The sequence below is a fragment of the Melospiza melodia genome, chromosome 1 (genome assembly GCF_035770615.1).
Source record: "Melospiza melodia melodia isolate bMelMel2 chromosome 1, bMelMel2.pri, whole genome shotgun sequence".
NCBI lineage: Eukaryota > Metazoa > Chordata > Aves > Passeriformes > Passerellidae > Melospiza > Melospiza melodia.
The window spans coordinates 45,593,460-45,611,682 of record NC_086194.1 but is presented as its reverse complement, the minus strand read 5'-3'; the positions used below and the strand labels follow the sequence as shown (position 1 = coordinate 45,611,682).

At 33.9% G+C, this 18,223-nt stretch overlaps 1 protein-coding gene across 3 annotated transcripts in view; it reads right to left on the bottom strand.

The window, feature by feature from the left end:
- The window catches only part of ULK4 (unc-51 like kinase 4), a 213,473-nt gene that overhangs the window by 176,671 nt on the left and 18,579 nt on the right, over positions 1-18,223 (bottom strand). For all 3 annotated transcript variants that reach the window (XR_010027757.1, XM_063156453.1, XM_063156443.1), the window contains exons 14-18: positions 17,309-17,369; positions 15,220-15,401; positions 13,767-13,813; positions 12,102-12,180; positions 111-218 (exon numbers count right to left, since the gene is read on the bottom strand). Coding sequence is in view for 2 of the 3 variants with exons in the window: in XM_063156453.1 (XP_063012523.1) it covers positions 111-218; positions 12,102-12,180; positions 13,767-13,813; positions 15,220-15,401; positions 17,309-17,369 (477 nt within the window). In the remaining variant the exon portion in view is untranslated. The remainder of the gene's footprint in view (positions 1-110; positions 219-12,101; positions 12,181-13,766; positions 13,814-15,219; positions 15,402-17,308; positions 17,370-18,223) is intronic.

Here is an 18,223-nt window from a genome sequence, read left to right as displayed (position 1 = left end):
AAGAAAGTGATGACTATACAAATAACTAACTAATTTGATTTTTTGGTCTAGTTTTCCATGGCAAATTTTTTCACATTTGCCAAGTTTGTAAGGATCACTGGCAGTCTTACCTTGCTGGCTATGAGGAAAAGCAGCTCCCCAAGTGCTGGTAGAAAGCATTGCTTCAATTTGCTGTTTCTGAAGTTCTCTCTGATTAGCTCAGTTAAAAGTGTAATTGCCTAAATTAAAAAAATCAATCAATAGACCAACTCACATATTTTGTCAAGCAAAACACACTGCTAAAGGTAAAAAGCTTTATCTCAAATGTCATCTTACTTAGTCACTCTTTACTTATGCTGAAGAGCCGTTTGCAAGGGATTTAGTAAGCATTGAAGGAAAGAAAAAATAATTATTACAAAACATTGTATATGCGATATGGAGAAAAATGCAATAAGAAATTAGTCAAGGTGACAAATTATCAGCTATCTGTTCTTTCAGTTCCCTCAGGACAACAGAAATAGATCTGCCAGGAAAAGAAAGGCCTACTTGCAGTTCCTGTGTTTCTGTCAGAAGATCTGGGAGTTCTTACCACCTCGTTACAAAAGAACAAACAACAAGAAACCTCTAATGATGTCCTTTGTGTAGATATCATATCAAAGGATAAGAACTATTTAAGTTTTGTCCTCTGATCTCTAAGTTTACAGGTTACTTAGTTTGTAAGAACTGGACATATATCTTTAGTTTTTTGTATTTCATGAACTTCTGTATGCAAAGCATTTATACATATACACGTGTGTGTCTACGTAGATAGATAGATAGATATGTTAATTTTAAAGATGAAGTGGAAGGAAATTAGAAAATTTGATTCATCTTGTGCAGGTGACCTAGTAAGAAATCACTTTCCCATGCAAAAGTATTTGGCAGTAAAGCACTTTTTCTTCTCTGGAGCACCATGGAGTTTTTATCCTCAACTTCCCTTGTTTTACTTCACCTTCTGACCTTAGCAGCTTCATAACTCCAATCTTTGTACAGCAAAATCATATCAAAACTGGAAATGCAGTCTTCAAATCAAAGTAAAAAGATCTACTAAACAAACTTTGACCTTCTCCCCATTTTTTTAAAGTAGTGCTATGCTCATTAACTGGTTTTTTAAACTGCTTTCAGAGCATTTCTACAAATTTTATTCAGGAACTTTAATTATCCTGCCATTCCAGAGAGACCTTTACTTTCATATTTAAGAAACAAATGTATCAGTAGGTTTCAAAGATTCTAATATGTCAGCTTGAGAAAGTAGTAGTAAAGTTAATTCAATTGCAATTCTGCACCAAATGATGAACACATAATGACAACATTTTCACCTTTATTATATTTTCTTTTTACAGCTATGCAGAATTACTCTTGCTTTTGTGATGAAATGTATTTTGAGAACCAGTTTGACTGTGGAATCAATACCATCAAAAGTACCTTGTCACTGAGGCATGAATAAAGATTACACATACCCATTAACATCCCTCAACTTTGCCCCTTTAGACTGAGGGTGAACCCACCACGAGCTAGTATTTAACTACACAAAATTGATGACCTATATGAAAACACAAGGTGCTGACAATATTTCTTGGTGAGCTCTAGCTAAGGACATCAAATCATCGTGACACCTAACTTACACTTGTTCGTTTGCAGGCAGAACTTGAAGAAGATACAAATCAATTTGTACATCTGCTGTAGAGGATCAAGGCAGTCTGCTCAAAATTATCAGTTTTAATGGTAAATCTCAACCAGCAGATAACTCTATATCAATACTAATATTGGTTTGCACCTGCAATATTTGTTTTCTCGATGCATGGTTAATATATTTGAAAATTTTGATGACACATTATCTAAATACATTTATGTGTGAAGTCCTACAATTCTCTAAATCCTAAGTTCTATTAAATAGAATGATGAATTTACCTTTTTGTGTAGTAAATTATATATTCACTGTATTCACTTGCACTAAGTTCTGTTTGGCTGCCTTGCCGCTCAATCACAAAGTTTAACAAAACAGTCATTAACATTAAATATACTGAGTAGATTATCCATCTTCTGTTTTGGGTTTTTTTTTTTTGTTTGTCATTAAAATTAAGAATTTAAGATTTAAAATGAATGAAGATTAAATCCAAGAACAATATTTCGTATTAGTGAACAGATATTATTTTTTCTCACTCTCCTTCAAGATTCTAGGACAAGTTATTTTTATTCTGAAGAGATTCTACTTATTGTTTTTATTCTAAAGTTATAAGAAAAGGAAGTAATCATAATCCAATTCCTACTCTTTCCTCAAATATGAATGAAAAAATAAATAAAACTGAGTTAACAAAATTTAAGTGAAAAAGTAATTTTCCTTATGCACTAAGAAAAAAACTTGCCAAAAATCTAGTGAACACTGCAATAAATTCAGGTTTTTATTTGAAAAAAACTTTTATTAAACAAGAGGGAAGATATGTCTGAAGAAATCTGAGCTATTAGTAACTGACTTGTGCTAAAATTGTTACATCTTTGTTAAAGAGAAACAGTAGTAGCATGAAATCCTATAGTTCTCATCTTCATATATTATAATAAATTTCTCCATGAAGGGTTAATTTTGGTAACTGTGAGAAGATCCATAAGAAGAATTAAGTACTGTGGCAGAAGGCACTGAACATGAAATAGTCACCACACATTACAGATGATACTCATAATCTCTTCTATATAAGACTTTATTTACCACACTCAGATAATGCCCTCATTTTCTCTAGACAGAGTACAGAATTGCCCTGTGATTTCCCTCCCTTCACTGAACACAATTAAATAATCAAATATTTTACAAGAGCAGGAAATGGGGTTCACAGACTATGTCACATACTGAACTGGCAGAGGGTCTGTGCCAGTAACCTATTTAAGATCTTCTTGTGTCCTCTGCAATGGAAGCTGTGGAACAGGAAGATGTGATTCATTGTCTGTATTATAAGCACATTTATATGGAAATACAAATATTTTTATAAAATAAATTTATTTTTATATAATATAATGTGTTCATGATTTCACAAACACATTTTAAATTACCTAAAACGAGGAAGACAAAACTGTTTCCTGCTCTTGAAAGGACATTTCTAATCTTGACAAGACTGATTTGCACAAGATTTAAAATATTCTTTCATCCTTTCATTAGGAAAAAATATAAGACTTGAAAAAAAAAATCTGCTTGGACATTTTGATTCAATATTAAAGGGTGGAATAAATTTTAGGTAAAGAATGTACCAAAGTTTATGTGGGAAAATGCACAACAGAAATATCAGAGTTATTTTAATTATGGACTGACAAAAGTCTCCTTCTTACCTAGAGTATATTCTTTTTCTTTTCAACCTGCCTACATTTTCCCTTTCATAGAAGTAAATAGTAATGAACTGCAAGTCCTACGCTGTCTATTAAAAGCATCTTAAATTTAATAAATTACCTACACCTTTTACCCTAGCTGTCAAACTGAGTAGATATAGTATAGTCATAAAAAGAAAAGAAAGAAGAAAATGTCATATCTGGACAGTCATTGCCTTAATTTACAACAATAGTGTGTGGAACTGATCTATTACCTGTGGCAGATTCTCAATCTATTTCAAGCCGTATCCAGAAGTTTCCCTGCTGTTTTGAGAGTCCAGAAGTGAAAATTACAGTGAAAATTCAATAAAGAAGGTATTTTATACCTTAAGTAGTAGAGTGGCAATGCACAGATTTCCAACATTTCTACATCTTTGATCTATTAATATGATTGTCTGCAAGTATTAGTGGAAATTAAAATATCTCTGTAATTCTGCAAACCCTCACAGTGTTAAAAGCTGTCTATGTCTCAAGCACAATGGAAACTATATTTTAGTTCATTTTCTTGTGAGTACACATGCATCATGTAATGTGGGCAAATAATGGCAAAGCAATCTGACTTTCCTCTGAGAAAAGCACTCTCACCAGGTTGAGAAAGTATGCCATGGTTTTAGTGCCACTACCCAGAATAGAATCTAGAGTAGTATTCAAGCACTCATCTTTGAAAGGGTATATGAAAAAAAAACAAAAAACTGCCAGCTCTGAACATCTTGACTCAAACTGGGTAATGAAGTAAGGAGGACTGAAGAGAAATCTGACTGCCAGACTATGGATGTGGCATTAATGCTGTCCAGAATGTAAGGAGGAAAAACAACACAAAGCAAACAAACAAACAACAAAAAACCAAAAACAAACAAAAAAAACCCCTCAAAACCAACAACTACATATTGCAAATCCTCTAGAACTCCTCCAGGGAAAAATAGAAGACAGAAGTGTAACGTTTTTCCAGGTGGATACAATGCAAAATTGACTCTTTATGAAAACTCTTATCTGTTCTGTAACTGCTGGAGGAAGAGCTCTTAGTAGATGAGTAGTCAAATCAGATGTCATGAACTCAAAAGGAGATTCAGTTTACTTTGGAATCAATTCAAGGTCCCAAATGGATAAAATCAGAAACAAACAGAAGCAATTAACTTATAAATCAGGTATATTTACTAAAAAATCAAAACCAGACATAAAAATACTTTTAACAAGCTTTGGAATTTGCTTGTTGGAGTGCTGGGTTTTATTTTTAAGGAAAAAAATGTTATTACTTCTCCCAGTCTGTCAAGACAGTCATATAATCATATGAGCTCAGTAGCAGATTTGTTCAGTTCATGAATACATCTTATTTCTACCCCAGCCCTTAAGTTTGAAGCTTTTTAATCAGAGCAAGGACCAGGTAAGAATATTTGCCTCTAACAACAAAGATATTCCGTTTTCATTTTTGTCCAAGGCAAGCAAAGATTGCTTAGGACCCCAAAAAGCAAAGATTTCTCCCTTGAAAACTCAAGTCAGTGGCAACCAACTGAAGCTGGTTTACATCTGAAAATGCAAACTAAAACTGGAAATCAGTCCCCACAGAATAAGGGTTAGCAGGACCATCCAAGGAAGTGCTATTTTCCTTTTCTTTTTTCTCCTCTCTTCCTTGCTTTTACTCTATTCATAAATTGATTTGAAGTTACTCTAGGTCATCTTCTTCCAAGCAGTAGGCCTTCCATCCACTTTTTAGGAGCCTTGCTGATGACACTCAAAGACAAATGCCCACTGATAAAATATACATGTAGAATATTTTAGATTGATTATTTCTACATAGAATATCTCATATTTTAAAAAAATTAGAGGGGATTTTCCACAAATTTTCTTTCAAATTAATTCCCTTTGGGTATTGCAAATTATTTCATTCTGCTCAATGAAGATGCAAACTGGACAAAACAACAGTTGTTCCCTAAAGAATTATTTTTTAAATGCGATTCATACTAAAATAACTTTTTTCCCTCCCAGATGATAGCTAAAGGGTCTGGTACTTAGAAGAAAAGCTAGGACTACAACTCATATACAAGAGATCTTGCCTAACACTAAGCCTGGTTTGAATGTCTTTTAATGCAGTAATCAGAAGGCAGCAGGAAATTAGGCTTTTCAGCTACTACCAGTGTGCAATTTCTATCACAAAAACATGCTGTAGCCTAATAGTGTCAATCAAGCAAGTGCTTTAGAGGAAAAGGCTGGATTATTTTCTTTGGTTCCTAGCCTATGATAGGATCAATTCCCAAGTGCAAGACAAATGGAGGTGGAAGAAAGGCTCTCTTTCAGGTTAATTCTTTAAGGTATGTACTTCGTTGTAAGAACTAAACAGTTCAGTGTGCAAATTGCACAACAACTTCCATAGACACTAAGTTGCTTGGTGTAAAAGAAAATTAAAGTACCAAAAAATACATTAAAACCAAATTCTCAGCTATGTCTAATAAAAAAATCTAATTTAAAAAGAAAGGAACCTACAGCATGCCACAAAGAATTGCAATATTATATGATGTGACTCTGCAAACATCACATAAACAATATCAGAATAATGTCAGAAAAATATTTAAGGCCTTAAATATTGTCGCTTGTCTTCCAAAGCTAATGGAAAAAATAATTTGTTTTATGTCAAGAAGCTTAGGCACAAGATTTTTTTCCATGTGGTCTCTCTTGCTCATGGACAGAATGACAACTGCTCATTTCTTTTTCTGTTTGTATTTGATGCTTCTGCTGATACTGTAGCAATGTAAGGAAAGCAAATATTTCATGCCTTCCACAGGAAAAAAAATGTTTCTGCTAAGTTATTTTAACTACAGAAACTCTATTCCTTCTAGTTCACCCAGCCTTTCATACCCCAAACGTATCTTCAGTGTATATGACAAATATGACATATATACATATCACTTCCAGAGACATAAATATTTATTTGCTGAAGGAAAGCATCCTAGAGGCACAGATCATCATCCCAAAAATAAAAGAATTGTAGAAAAAACTAAAAACAACACAGCAATTTTACTGTCATAAGAACTAAACTGAAAATAACTACAAACATATCTACTGGCAGCACCACTGACATCACATTAATGGAAAAACGTACCATTTCACCCATCAAAGAAAATAGAGTAAATTTAATGGACTATGAAAACAGTGTCAATTAAATATCTTTTAGAATGGTAGAGTCTTTGCTTCAGTCAGGCAATTAATATAAGAAAATTGCAAAAAGCGATTTAATCCTGCAATCCGCAATGTATGTTTTCTCCTTTCTAGGTGAAAATTTCCTTGTTTTCTACTACCAGCCTGCTTTGGACTTCAAACATAAAGCAAGCCAAATTAATTGGATTGATAAAAATATTTTTTTGAGAGAGGAAAAAGAAGGATCTTCAGTTATGATAAAAGGTCTTAATATTTTCTCCAATAATCCAGAATTGCCATGCTTGACATATATGCACTGTTAATTTAATTATATTTCCATTTTATGTTTATTAATTCAGAAGGACTTTTCTCAAACACACCATGAGTTTCTGTTAATTTACCTGATAAATGTCAATTTTTCATTTGTTTTCCTTCCGCGTGCCCCAGGCGAGTATGCAAGTTATAATTCAATGAACCAGGTTGTTGAAAATAAATTGAATAAATTTTTTATATAGGTTGAAAGTTTACTAGATGTCATTCAAAAAACTTTAATGGAACCCCTCTCACTGTTATGAAAGTTTTAAGTAACAATCCAGATTATGTCAGAAAGATAACTGTAAAGTTTTATTCAAGTTACAAAATATGTGTGTATATATGAACATCTGTAAATACTCATACACATTGTCCTACAGATTTTATCTCCTGACTACAGATTTTTTTAATTTGGGTGGGTTTTGTTCTGTGTTGGTTTTTTTTCCATATAAGACAGATCAAAACAAGGAAAGGGCCCTTGGAGAAAACAAGGATACACTAAAATTATAATAATTTTCGAGAAGACTTATAAAGTCATTTTACAATAAAACAACTTAAAACTAAATAGTTGTGGAATAAATGGCTGAATCAAACCACTTTTATTTGAAATCACTACAATATGAGCAGACATGATAGGCATAGAAACAGGAGTTATCAGAGAGGTTAAGCTAGGAAATAAAATTGGCATTCTGTAAGAATTTGAATGACAACAAACTGTAGACCTTGAGCAAGTAGACACAATGAGCTGGCTAGAGTATATACAAGAGTAACAGGTCATAAAACTACACCTGTAATAATATAGCTGCTTTCCAGCTGTGGAAAACAACCACTAAATTGTACTTTAATAAAAGGTCAGAAATTAAAAGGCTCAAATTAAATGGAGTTTCAGTTTGGATGAAAACAGAAATCTGGATATTTCACCACCTTGACAAAGCAATCAAAACTAGTTTTATGAAGACTTTCTGATATGCTGTCATCCTTCATGGGCCATGCAATTGATTAATTTGTCTGTGAAATACATTAAACCAAAGGTTTGCAAAGAAGCTTGCAGTGTGAAGGCTGCACCAGGTTGTCTGAAACCTTTAAACACTCAGCAGAACAGCGGATCAAGGTCTGTTAAAAAACAAGCACAACTGCCTAGGCCACAGGGTGAGATTGATATCCCCATTTAGCAAATTTGGGAAAGGCAAGGAAAAGAACTAGGTTTTGCCACCAAAAAGGCCAGACATAGAACAACTACAGGGTGGTGTCCTTCCAGACAGAGAAGGACACGGCTCCCTGACATGGAGGCAAACTGTTAAGTTGCTGTACCATCTCTTAGTAAAATAATAGACTGAGTCTGAAATGTCACATCAGAGGGGCAGCATCCTAGGTGGCAAAGGGCCAGTATATTCACAGGAAGGAAAGGACAATAGCTTCTGTTAATATATAGCTCACCAAATGAGATATACATCAAAACAAGCCTTCCTAACTATGGAAGAATTTTTTTCCTGTAAGATGAAGAACAGAATCCTAGAAAGAATGGGGTTTTTTCACTGAATTTTAATAACCAGTTTCAAAATCTAAATATAAAAATAAAACTTTAAAGTTCAGGTGTTTTCCTAATATAACTAGCAATAAATAAGAGGAAATTATGTTTCGGATTTATAAAGGGCAATTCTAAGGGGGAAAAATTATATTAAGTCAGGAAAAAACATATGACCTATTAAAATCTTTTATTGCAGCTGCACAATAGAAGAAATTTCACATTAAATGTCTTCATCTGCAGTTATACAAGAGATCAATTCCTCTACTGTATTGTAAGATCAGTGTCATTTTTTCTAATCAATGCACTATACTTCTTAAAAATACTTAACCGGAAATAGATCAACCACAATTGAATTTACAGATATAAATATTCATTTATTCTGATTTTTTCTAATATGACCTACATACTCGAATGCATCAGCAGAATAAAGATAGTACACAGTTCCCTGCTTCTCTAGTCTGTAAAACAGTACTTTAGTTGCATTTTATTTTGTGTTTTAGTGACCTCTGGTGGTTATATTCAAAGGAAACTGCTATGCCCTGCTTGCTTGGAAAAAAAACCTTTAAAAAAACCCAAAACATTAATTTTTCAAAGACAAATAAATTAAAGGCTTTTCACATGCATTATGTGAAAGTTTATTTTAGCCTGTAAAATGAGGTTGAGGCTTCTTTTCTTTTGTAAAATTTTTCTGCCTCTTTAGGGATTAATGCTACTACTATTTATAAAACCATTTTAACAACATCAACAACAAAAATGTAATGGTACTGATTCAACCTCAAGGATAGAGGAACTATCCTTAAATAAATGTCTAAGAGGGTAGAAGGCAGTAGGGGGTAGAAATAAAGAGTTAGCTTTTTAATATGTAAGGGCCAACAGTGGCAACCTGCACGAGTCTCTACCAGGTCCTGTGCTACTTTGAAAGTACAAAAGAAATCACAAGTAAGTGATGACTGTATAATGAGGTAACAAAAAAAAAACTGTAAAGGGGCCATGACTGAGTGATAACAACCAGAAAGAAAGCTTGATGTAAATAGCACAGCACATATATGGGGCAAAAATAATTCCAAAATCACATGTTCACAAGCTCTCAATTGACTTTTCACACTTGGGAACAAATTTAGGAGCTAAAGGAGATCACTTCTATTTAACAGGTCAAAAAATTAAACAGTTCTCAAATCAAATTAGAAGGTACTAGGAATGGAAGAGGAAGGAAAACACAAAACACCCTACCAAGAGACAGATCTCCTATATAGATCTCCAATATCTTCAGACTGTAAGACCTGGATCACAGGGTGTCGTTTTAGATTATGTTGTTCAGCTCAAGACACTTGATACTGACATTTCCTAAATCACAACAGCCACCAATAAACTTCACCTGGAGCATCAGGTGGCTCATATGAGAGGATAAATTACAGCATTATATTTAATTCTGTATATAATGCTGATAGAAAAGTTGGCTTTGTGGTGGGGTTTTTTAAGCATCATACAACATAAAATAGCTGACAGTTAACAAGAATGTTCAACCAACCCACAGATTCCTCTGAGGGGAGCAGAGGGGAGTACATCTCTAGATGAGAAATTCCTAAATGACTCCTTCCTGTTTTTCCTATAAATGAACTATTGAGTTTTGTGTACTGCCTACAGTTATTTGATTTTACATTATATATGCAAAAATAAATTTGAACACATGAAGACATTAGAATTCGATGGTTTTTTCCTCATTCTAATTTTGTGTAAGAACTAAAATATTTTTTAGTTCAGAGATATTACTTTGAGAGAAAAAAATTTGGAATGAATGTCATTATATAAAGCACAGTAGATGCATTTTTAACTCAGACCTTTTAATTTTTTTAAAACTTCTTATTTTCTCAACGAATGTATATAAAAAGTAATTTTAATTAACATAAGAATGGGGCCAGAAAGGTAAAACTAAAGTTAATTTTCCATTCTAGTCCTTCAGTTTAAATGTCACTGGTCTTGGACTTGGTTCTTGACATATACGGATACTTCTAAAAATGCTAAATTTCATTTGTGAATGACTTGTATGTTCAAATAAACAAAAGCACTGGAAATATTTTGAACAAAATAATATTACAGGTCAATGCATAACTGTGGCAGCAGCTCTCTGGCCACAGAGAGCAACGCACAACTTTCCCAGGCATTGTCCTGGGGAAGGCTGTGAGAAGATCAGACAAAAGAATAATAAACAGTTCTTATCTTCACTTGCTGCACCTGTTGGAGTTTTGTTTATGGAGATTTGTTTACCAAAGGTGATTTCTTAATTGGCCAATGGTGATGGTGTTTAGATGGAAGGACCAATTGGGTCCACCTGTATTGCACCTGTAAGGGCAATGGGTTTCTTAATAAGTATAGAATAATAAAGTGATTGATCAGCCTGCTGACAATCATGGAGTCAATGCTAATCATTACCCAGCTGGGAGCCTGTGGCAACATATAACTACTTCTGTCTATTGCTTTTAAACACAAATGCTGACTCAGATATGTGTTTTCTGATGGAAATTAGGAAGCTAGGGAAATATGTTTAGCTATTGCTGTGTTTAGCTATTGATAAACATATTACTGCTAGCCACCTGAACAAACACTTGAAGCCAAAAGCCATAGGGACATCTCAAAATTACTTTTGAGAATTTTAACTTTAAAAAGTTAAATATCAGAAAAAAAATCTACCACATGAAAGAGCATACTTAAATTGTGACCAGGAATTCAATTGCTGCGAAACTGTCAGTATTGAAGACTTTTACCAAACTGCAGTGACCAGCTTTAAGGACTTATGTTCCACTTTGGAACTTGACAAAACAAACAGCAAACACTAGGTAACAACAATAATATTTTGAGTTCTGCTTTCACTGCAGAATGGCAACATTAATGGCAACATAGCAAGATAATAATTTCTAATATTCATTAAGAAGAAACCAGAGGTACCTAAACCAGCAAAAACTTCCTTAGCTGCATTTCCAAAAGAGTCAGGTATTGACCACTAATCGTATTTTCCTACACCAGATCTGCACAGCATGCAGGCCTATTTATGGCTTGTGTTTAGCAGTTGGGTCTTACATTCAAACACTCACTAAACTGAAGTTCTGGCTTCACCTCATGAAGAAGAAATGATGTTCACATTCACACTTGAAACAGACATTAAATAGCACACACTGTCAAGATTTCACAATCTGTATGCATGTGTCACATGCAAGAAAAGGACAGTAAGACACTTAACCTAATCAGTCTCCTGTTTGAGTCAGCTACTGACCATGTAATATCAAACAAGAACTAAAAATGCTTTTCTTCTCCAAAGAAAATTACTTCCCCTTCATTAGACACATTCTTCAAGAACTGTGAGAAACCTCAAATTAGTCCCTCTCAATAAATTCTTTTTTGAAAAAAATTCTCTAAGAATCAGTCGTACTATTTTATACTATTTACAATAATTACATTTCAGGATAACCAAATGTGTCAACAGTTTTTTCTTCCACACGCACAAAGTATGACTGTGACTACTTGATTTTATGAAAAGAAGAGGAAAATGCTAGTTTTATCATTGGTGGTCACAGGTTAGTAAAGATCAGAACTACAACTACATGGAATAAACTGGTAAATTTATACATTAAATTAATTGATCATATACACTTTACACATATGAGTTAAAAATAAAGCAGGGGTCAAAACAAAGAATGCTGTGAAAGCTTCTGATATGACTAGTAAAAGCATTAAAAAACTCCCAGCTGGAAAAAAAAAAAAAAGTTACCTCAGAAACAGGTACATTTTCTTCAAGTTCAGATGTGTGTAATGCCAGTAAACCAATCACTCGAGCAATGTTAGCACGTCTGTGTATCAAATAAATATTTTGTAGGTGTAGGAAATATATTATAAAAATACTACAAAAACAATTATATCTTGTTTATATTCTACACAGGTTACTAAGGGCAGAAAAATTTGGCGTCCTATTTACAGGTCAGATCTTCTTATTTCTCTTTTCTTTGTATCAATAAAGATTGATACAAAGATTTCAGGGTTTCAGCCCAATTTAGCAGTAAATATATGCATAAAGACATTTCTTTCCTCTAGCTCTGAAGTGTGAAAGTTCTTTAGTTTGTTAGGATTACTAATAGTCATGCTCATGTTCAGTTTTTATATAATACAGAAAACTCCTGCAGATAATTTAGACTTTTCAGGATAGAGGACAAAAGTGAAATTAAATCTGCATCAGCAAAATTAAATCTGCATCAGCAAATCAGTTTTTAATGCTTCATTTAAAGAAAAAAATGGAATAATAAAATCAACTTTTATGAAAGAAACAGCAGAGGGCACTATCACATTGAACTATTCATGACAGATTTAGGAGGGGGAGACTTGCCATTATAGTTATTTTACTGTATTACAGAATCACAGAAATTCTAGGTTGGAAGAGACCTTTAAGATCATCGAGTCCAACCCATGTTCTAACACCTCAACTAGATCATGGCACCAAGTGCCACATCCAGTCTTTTTTTAAACTCTTCGAGGGATGGTGACTCTACCACCTCCCTTGGTAGATGATTCCAGTATTTGACCACTCTTTCTGTAAAATACTTCCTTCTTAATTCTAGCCTGTATCTCCTTTGGTGCAGCTTGAGACTGTGTCCTCTTGTTCTATCTGTTGTTGCCTGGAGAAAGAGACCGACCCCCAGCTCACCACAGCCACCCTTCAGGAAGTTGAAGAGAGTGATAAGGTCACCCCTGAGTCTCCTTTTCTCCAGGCTGAACAACCCCAGCTCCCTCAGTCGTTCTTCATATGGCTTGTGTTCCAAGCCCCTCACCAGCCTCGTTGCTCTCCTTTGGACACGCTCAAGCATCTCAACGTCCCTCCTAAAGTGAGGGGCCCAGAACTGGATGCAGTACTCCAGGTGAGGCCTCACCAGTGCTGAGTACAGGGGAAGAATGACCTCTCTGCTCCTGCTGGCCACACTATTCCTGATACTGGCCAGGATGCCATTGGCCTTCTTGGCCACCTGGGCACACTGCTGGCTCATGTTCAGCCGACTGTCAACCAGCACCCCCAGGTCCCTTTCCTCCTGAACACAGTCCAGCCACACTGTTCCTAGATTATATCGTTGCAGGGGGTTATTGTGGCCAAAGTATTGTGGCATGGAGTTATTTTATTTAGTGATTTTAAGTAACTCTCTTTGATGCACTAAGTTCTATGTTATCTACATAAAATTTTATAGTTTTTCTATAATCTTTGGTCCTGTAGAATTAACATATTAATTCAATATGAAAAAATTCCACTTTATATCATCATGCTTCCAGTCAGATACCACAGCAGTCTGACAGGCCAAAAATCTCCTCAAATAACCTGTTAACAAATATCTTTAATAAAATTCAGCAACAAGTCTGTATTTGAACATATTAATTGAAAATAATTGTTACTTACACATCCCAGTTGGCAGCTGCACGCAATTGCTGTATCAATATAGGAAACTATTGTTTAAAGAAGACAAATAAACATCAGTGAATCTCAATGATCTGATAGTTCCAAATGATAAACAAGAAATCAAAATATCAGTAATTTCATAAAAATGTGTTTGGATAACATTTGCTAAGAGAATTATCACAGACAAATACTGCAGATATTGTGCAAACCCTGATTAAAGAAATAAAACAGCCTGAATAGAAAAATATTAATTTTTTCTATATTTTTGCCTTAAACTAAACTACTAAGCATATAGCTGAATGTCAGAATTTTCTCTCATTCTGAATAACACTATTTATAGAAAAAAGGTCTGATTCTTTCACCTACAAGCACAGAGATCATCATATAGTATTATAAAACAAATATTAAATAATTCTGTATCAAAATAGTTGGCAACTACCAGAATAATGAATGTTAACATACATAATCAGCCATTTAAGAACCAAACTGCATAATTACAAACTAATTTCCAAAATGTTCTGTTAATTGGCTATTCAGTTACTGGACTATTGCTCCCATTGCTCCAAATTCTCCAGTGATAATAGAATACATATCCCAGCAATTCTCTTTCTGGTTTTCACAAGAATGTTATGGCATAAGACCTATCACTGCTTCCAAACTAAATGCTCTCCATCCAGTTTTTTGGTAGTGCAATTCTGCCTTTAGTATCCTACATCCAACAGTAACACATCTCAGCTTTTAACTTAGGTCCCTTACTACAAATGTAGGAGAGCAAAGTAATTTACTTCCTATTAAATAAAATGAAAAGTGCTCATCTTAAGATGGCTTCTGTAATGTTTTTATATAATGGGGGAGGGAAATAAGTCTGTTTCTCTTCTGCACATGCAAGACTTGAAGAAATATGTTAAATCACCATAGAGCATATTAATAAAACTGTTTGTCTGGTAGAAGATTGTTTTTGAAATGTGAAACACCAAAACAGATTCTTCAGAGAGCATGCTCACTCTTTGAAGGCCTGTTTCCTGAAAGTTTTACTGCCTGTTCTTTAGAAAGGCTTCTTGCTATTCTTTACAGACATATTACCAAATAAAATTAATTTAATAATTCATACATTAACTCTTTACAGTATCATCTGCCACTTAATGATTTACAAAGACTAACTTTTCATCATGAATTATTTTACACTCTTCTTAAAGGTTAATTTTTACCCCAACATTTTCCCTAACGCAACAAAACTATAAGTAAATCTAAGACAACTAATTAGTTTTACTCAGCTCTTTTAAAAATCCTAACATGGAATTTAATAATTTTTTTGTTGGCTTTTTACTTTAATCAACATCATATTTTTGCCAGTAGACCACTGATTTTTTCAAGTATAACTAAAAGCAGCTAATTTTTGATATAATGGCAAATATGTAAACTATGTTGATTCCTTCAAAGCTTTATTACTTACCAGCTGAGAGCTAATTAGCCTGTTTGCAATCTCCTTGTGGACAACCAAAGTGCACAGATAGTACAGTAAGTTCAGTTTAGAACGTGCTGCTCCTGTATTCTTCTCGCTGGATTCAAGCATGGAACACACTCTTTTCACAAAGTTATTCCAGTCCACGTCTTTCATAGATGACAACTTCTCAACTAACCATGAGAGGAAAACAGACATTTAAAGATAATGGATCTTTAATGTAGTTTTAACACACTGCTAAGTAAGATCACCATGAATAACTAAGTTCCAAAGTTTGAATCTAATCATAATTTTAAGACTTAAAATAGTAAAGAAGCATGTTAGAATTCATGTCTGAAGACAACAGAAGTCAAACAGGAAATAAGAAGAGAAACAAAGGATAAAAATTCAGCAACAGAAGCCTCAAAATATTTTTGAAAGTGCAAGCCTGCTAAGTCCTTCATTTAAAGGAACATTTATTGGCATTATATCTAGGAAAGGTAGCAGTTGTCCTTCATCATTACTAATTCTTAATAAGTAAGTGCAGTTTCCTGTAAGTAAATTTGAGACAAAACCTAACAAAAATCAGTGAAATCTGTTCACAATAAATAAACTGAAAACATGTATAATCACTCCTACAGGTAGGTATCCACCTAGCTAAGCCTCAGCAAATCAGGACATGGATGACTTCCAAAAGAGCAACAAAGAAATCAAGTCACATGGACAATTAACATATATCCTGTGGTTCAATTAATTGACTAGTGCACATGAATTGAGATTTTTTTAAGACTTCCTTATCAGTCTAAACAGTTAATTTCAATCTAGAAGCCATATATTCCCTCTGCTTTGGTAGTCATTAATTAATAACTTACAAGCTACCTGATATGCTCTGGTATAGACTATTTAAAAGCATGTTTTCTGTCTTCTAGCCCAATTTACAGCTAAGTAATGACACCTTCTAATGCAGGCAAATATACATTGGTAGAGATGAAAACAGGTTTGGCTTTCAGGTACTCATTGAAATTTTTCCATTTTATCTTTAATCATTACTGATGAGCAGCACCAAATTCAGTATCTTCAAAAACAAGCAGAAAGTTGTCCAGAAGAAAGCTACAACTCTGAAAGCATTACAACCATAAAAAGCACTGTCTCATAATAAATAAATAAATACTAACAAGAGTTAGACATATCAGAACATCAGTGTGATAACTACTTAAATGTAATATGAAAAAAAATATTTCCCTTATGCACTGGAATCTGATAATTTTTGGATGAATCAAATTAAAAATATTTTTGATTACAATCTTGACTGGGAGATTGAGTTGTTTTCTTTCCAAACATAAAATTTCTTCTACAAATTAACTCTTCAAAATACATTCTTTATAGAAAGGAAAGATGAACTCTTGTGCCTAGGAACAGGTGCTATGTGAATTCTAGAAGGACTACATATCTGCTTGATATTCCTCTTCAAGCACAGTCCAGTATTTTCCTTAAAATGACGACAGCAAATGTTCCATAGGAATAATTGTTACACTCATGACAATGAACCGACTTTACTTTTCAGAAATATTTCTAGACATTGAAAATTAACAACAAAAAGACAAACCCCAAACAACTTCACATTATCTTTTGGGACATGAGTGCCATAACATTTCATTATTAAAGGTAGGACTGGCAAGGCTGCCTAGTACTGTAGCTGATCAACATAGCACATTTTAAGATCTTGTTGCCCCTTGCTTGCCTGAAATTGTCAAATTGTAACAACAATTTGTCAATTGTTGAGTATTTCAGTTTAAATCTCTCAGTTGAAAGAAAATATTCTGATTTTCCCACACTAAACACTGACTGCCTCATGGCAAAAGTTTTGAGCACAGGTTTGTAACTCAAGAAACAGAAGAGAAAGGAGTATCATTTAAGTGTTTGTACTTGCAAAGGCTACTCAAAATTGCTAAAAACACAGCATACACAATAATAGTTTCAGAATAATTAAGAGTTCTGAAACTGTGACCATGTATCATCTACAAGGGGAGGTTACAGGTCTTGCAATAATGAGTTACAGCAGCACATGCAGAACTTGTTGGAATATTCAGCAGATCCATACCTGAATATGCTGGTATGTGTAAAGCTTTCGGGTCAAATCTAACTGGTACTTGCTTCATTATCTGGAAAAAAACCAAACACATTACAACTAGTTTTAATGCATTCCTAGAAAATCTCTAAGTAGCTGAACGTGTGAATACAAAGATGCAAAATTTGTACAGGATGGGTGTACATGCTACTGCTCATTACTGAGGAATTTTCCATTGTTTTCTGGTATGTATTTCTCCCAAGCAAATATCTGAGATTTAACTCTATGTTTTTTATATCATTATATAGCTAGTATTTCCATTTAAGAAATTTTTAAAATGGTATTACAAAATCACAGGATTTTTTCAGTTTACATTTTTATCTTGGTTGTATGCAGAAAAATACCTGCATTTGGGTTTCAAAAGCTACTGAAAGGAACTATGCAGGCGATAACTCACAAAATGTTTCAGCAATTCATTGCCATACAGTAAATACATGTATACACTAGACCACTCATGAATACAAAAAGTCATATTATCAACAGCTAATCATTCATAAGGTATAGAGATTTGTTTCCCTGCAAAACTGTCATTTTCTTGTAGATCACAAAATTGGATGACTGCTCAGTAACTGAGCATTTGAGTGTGATTTTCAGTAAATAAAGAACTTTTAAAAAGGCAACTGTGTAATGGAATTTAGCCTTTGACAGAAGAAGTCTAAGCTTAAGTAGAGAGCTATTTTCTTAAAAAGGTCTTCAATTCCACAGATCTGCAGAACACAGGGAAATTTTACAATTTAAGCTGACATTTCAGCTTTTAAAATTCTGCCAGCATCTAGCAAATCCCTTTCCAGGAGATTAAATTGCAAGCTCTTCAGATTTGCCAGGTGTCAGTGTCATCCTTAAGTCTGAAAAGCAGACTACAGAGTCATCATCAAGCAGGCAGTGACT